Raw genomic sequence first — 4,803 nt, 5'->3', positions numbered from 1 at the left:
TTTTTAGATTGAAATATACTCTATGCCATTCCTATAAATGAATAAAAATGCATTCAGGATTGAAAAGGATTTATTTTAACATTCATGAATCCATATTTCTAAAAATTTTAATCCATTTCAATTCATTCTGGTTTGCTGGGTGTGTATATATATATATATATATGTATATATATTATATACTATACAGCAATACAACATAAATAAACATCTTGAACTTACAATATGATGATTAATAAAATCATTTTCACTATAAAAGATCGCCACAGGTACTTTTATTCTTTCAAGAATATATTTAGGTGGTTGTGTAGATCCATAGAGAGATAAGTTTGTTTTAATGCCATAATCAAATTTATGAAAAGATCCTGGAAAATAACAATTATAGATAAAACAATTATATATAAAACGTCTCAGCATTAAATAATTATTTTATTTTTTATTTTCTAAACTGAAAGAGATAGATAAAAAATCTATACGTGTGTGTGTGTGTTTTATATTTAATCATTTTTAATCACACATCTTTTTTTAAGACAAAGAATTTCCCAGCAAACGAGAATGGATTGAAATGAATTGAAATGGATTCAGATTTTCAAAAATATTGATTCATGAATGTTGAAATGAATGTTTTTTAATCCTGAATGCATTTTTACTCATTTATAGGAATTGCATAGAGCATATCTCTATGCCTTTCAATCTAAAAATAATATTAACTTTTTCTATGCATTGTGAATATTGTTCAATTCAAAATTTTGAATAGGAAAAGCAGTTTTTCAATCGAATTGCATCCAATTGAATCCAATTGAATCCAATTAAATCCAAAAAAAAATATTCGCTATTTAAAATACGCATTCGGATAGAAAAAAATTTCAATCCATTTTAATCCATTCTTGTTTGCTAGGTTTAGAACTCTTTGAATAAATTTAGAACTCGCTTTCAATTATAAATTTTAAGAATAATGTGATACAGAATCCTGCTCATTATATGAAAAATTGGATCTCAATGAAATATGAGCTTCAAATATTAGCTTCACATACAATAAGTATGTTACTTTATAATGTAGTGAAAAAAATATGTTATAGACAGAAGGCTCAATAATGGATGATTTTTCTATCAAAATACAAAAATATATCAGAATATAAAACTCATTAGAGTACCTTTAATACACCTGCAACTCAAAAATAATCCATTATTGAACTTTATGTTTGATATTTTTTCCGGAACCTAATTTAATCATTATTTCCTATGTAACACGTGAATGCAGGATCCTTTATACAGAAATAACAATTATTTACCGGAGCATATTAACTGGCCAAAGTGAAGAAATTGTTTAACCGAAGAACCTGCTGGGGAATGTCCAAATATTAAAGGTAACATGGATTTATCGAGTTGTTCGCTACCGAATCCAGCGATAAGATAAAAGCAGAAATTACAAAAACCCTTTGTCATCGGGTGAGGCGCGTTGCTTAAAAAGGTCCTCAATATAAAACTTTGCCATTTATTAGAAGGTAACCATTGATTTATGTTGCAAATATAAGATCCCCACTGAAACACATTTGTGATATAATATAGCATAATTTTGTGAAAAAAATCAGAAAATATAACAAAACATTGCATTACATCTAATATATTATGAAAATAGGCAAAAAATTTCAAAAATGAACTTTTTTGATTTCCTAAAAATACTGCAGGTGCTAAACTTATCATTCCTTTGATCTTAGCATTATATTCAGGTCTTTCGCTTCCCATAACATAGAATGTGGTTGCACCCTGACTGTAACCGATATAATACAATTTGGAATGACCAGTTTTTTCTAAGATATAATCTATTGTTGCTGGTAAATCATAATATCCAATCTCATGCCAACTGTAACAGAAATATTTATCATTTTCAGGTACAATGCTATTATTTCTTTTTTATATTTTTATTACTTTATCTGTTTATTATATTTTAAATCGCTCGATTACCTAAAATCCCAAAAGTTTCTATCTTTGATTGAATAATATTTATGAGATTTGGAGTAAGTGTTTCCACGAGCGTTTGCGAGCCAAACGTCGTATCCATTGTCACAAAGAACATATGCTGCAATATGAAAAATTATATAATGCATTAATAAATTCTAGGATATTTATCATATTCTGATGATGAATAATTATTTGAATATTAATGAATAATTCATTATTAGAGTATCAGATGACTAAAATAAATAACAAAAATGCAAAAATAAATTTAAAAATTAAGAAAATACAAAAATATACTTATTTATTATAAAATATATTTATTTATTTATTAATAGATACTAACCAAGGGCTTTGTGTGGTCCTAGAAGTACCCAATCCGCAGAACTAGATACAAGTCCATGGTTTATTATAACTGGCAATCTAGAGGAACTGATATAATATCCGGAAGTTTTTAAGAGTTGATAATTCTCAGCAGAAATTGACAAATTATGATCTTCACTATTCATAACAGTTGCATCGATGTTTATGATGTCAGCGTTTGACACTGATGGTACTCGATCATTAGGAAGTACACGATGCACGGTTAAATAATAATTATCTTCTGTGCAAATCTGATGAGTTTCGGCTACGTAACCATGAGCTTCAATCAGTTCAGGCTGCAAAGGAATAAAGTGATTACATTGCATAACTTTTATGGAAAGTGAATTTTATGTTTCAATTATTTTCCTACAAAAAAGGTACCGACTTCTGAATGCAATTAGAGTTTTTTTTTTTCCAAAAGTCTTGCTTATTTAAGTGATGTACATTAGTCTGTGACCTTTTATTAAGATTAACGTAATAATTTTCTAATTAATGATGCGATTGTATATATTTCTTTCATAATAAATTTTTGCTTAAATTTTTTTGCTTAAATTTAAATCATTTAAACTCGTTTTCCACGATCGAATTCTATTTCCGGAAGAGGAAGCGAAATATTTCGTATCAGCTGATGAATACAGTTAGTGGCACGCAATATATTCTTGCTAGATTGTTTCCGTTCTAGTAAATTACTAAAATTGCACCACATAACATAATTTCTAATAATTTACTAAAATGTAAGCCATCAAGCAAGAAAACATATATTATTTGCCACTAATTTAAATTCGAAGAATATCGCGTCTTAAATCGAATTCCATTTTGAAATGTCTAACATTTATACGTTATAAACATCACGAATTAATATTGATAAAATATTAATTTTTTAAAATCATTTAATTCTTTTATTATATTATATGTATGTATAGTGATTCAATCGGCTATTTGCTTTTTATACTTTTTTGACTTGTCGAATAAAATAATTAGATCTTTGTTATTAAAAATTTTTTAGAGCTAAAGAAATTGCAACTTTTAACACATTACAGCAGTTAAAATTAGAATATTTAAAATTGCGGAATTCTCACGTGACAATTAGGCGAGGCCGTATACAATAATTCTGTCTGCATAATGCAATAATGTAATAATTATGTTAGTAAGACGTAGAATACAATAAGGAGAACTGTTCCGATAAAAAATTTTTCATGCATGAATATATATAGATAGAAAACGTACATAAATATTCATAAACACGTGTAATCATACATGAAGCATATTCATCCTTACAGCATCATATCCTTACTCTTTTTTTTTGTAAAATTATTTTTTAGTGTAATCAAAATAATAATAGTAATGTAAAAGCATAAAAAATAATTAAAGAGATAATTTTCACATACGTACGATTTAGAAAAAATATTAGGATGTTAGTTTGGAAAGAAAATGCTCATACGTAATTGTGTATAATTTTATATATAATTATTTATAAATAATTTTTTTACATTTCTTCAAACTTGATTTTTTTCGAAAACCAAATAGTATGAAAATTACCCTTTTTATTATTTTCACATTAATATTATTATTTCCATTATACTAAAAAAGTAATTTTACAAAAGAAAAAAGGATATATATGATCATTCGGGACATATTTCATATAAAATTATGTATGTTTATGAATATTTATATATGTTTATGTATGTTTATACATATTCATGTATGATAAATTTTTTACCGGGAATTAAAAAAGTGAATTAATTTATACTTGTCAATATTACATATAATTATACATATATGTATATTTTTTGTTCAGAGGATTTTATGATTTTATATATATATATATATATACAAAATATACATATACAATAAGCGTTCTTGAACGAAAAATCGATATATATAATTATGTGTAATATTACGAAACATTAATAAGTATAAATTAACTTGCTTTCTTTTTAATACGGTGCTTTTTATTGTACTCTGTGCAGTCATCTTACTAATATAATTGTTAATTCCTGTATATATAATTGTTAAATTCCTATGTACACACACACGCGCGCGCGCACACACACACACACACACACTATACATATATATTCTCTACAGAATTTACTGTCAAATCCTCAAAACTTCAAAAGAAAAGGCTCGTTCCCATTAAAGTCAATAGGATCGGAAGTGCGGATTGGTACAGATCGGCATAGTTTTCTTTTTTTTTTAATAAAAGTTGAAAGGAAAGCCAGTAACCGTCATAGATATTTATATAAATATTTATGGTATCGGTCCTATGCTCAATTGCTTTCAGTGGAGATAAGCCTTTATAAAAACTTGATATATATGAGAAACCCCATTTTCATTTTCTTTCCTATCACTCGTGAATTTGAGCATTAATATTCGACACATTCTAATAGTTTTTTGCGATAACAATTAATTTTCTGTAATGTGCAATCATCGATAATATCTTACCGTTGTCATGTGGATCTCATCTTGATTTGTTGTTTTGCTCAT

At 26.6% G+C, this 4,803-nt stretch overlaps 1 protein-coding gene across 1 annotated transcript in view; it reads right to left on the bottom strand.

Moving 5' to 3' along the window:
- LOC105617703 (lipase 3-like) overlaps positions 1-4,803 on the bottom strand; it is an 8,970-nt gene extending 4,167 nt beyond the window's left edge. Inside the window, exons 1-6 of the mRNA XM_012199258.1 lie at positions 4,762-4,803; positions 2,300-2,612; positions 1,963-2,077; positions 1,615-1,861; positions 1,290-1,539; positions 219-362 (exon numbers count right to left, since the gene is read on the bottom strand). Of these exons, the coding sequence (XP_012054648.1) occupies positions 219-362; positions 1,290-1,539; positions 1,615-1,861; positions 1,963-2,077; positions 2,300-2,612; positions 4,762-4,803 (1,111 nt within the window). The remainder of the gene's footprint in view (positions 1-218; positions 363-1,289; positions 1,540-1,614; positions 1,862-1,962; positions 2,078-2,299; positions 2,613-4,761) is intronic.

The sequence above is a fragment of the Atta cephalotes genome (assembly GCF_000143395.1).
Source record: "Atta cephalotes unplaced genomic scaffold scaffold00013, whole genome shotgun sequence".
Lineage (NCBI taxonomy): Eukaryota > Metazoa > Arthropoda > Insecta > Hymenoptera > Formicidae > Atta > Atta cephalotes.
Note: the sequence above shows the minus strand (reverse complement) of the source record. Positions and strands in the feature narration are given on the sequence as shown.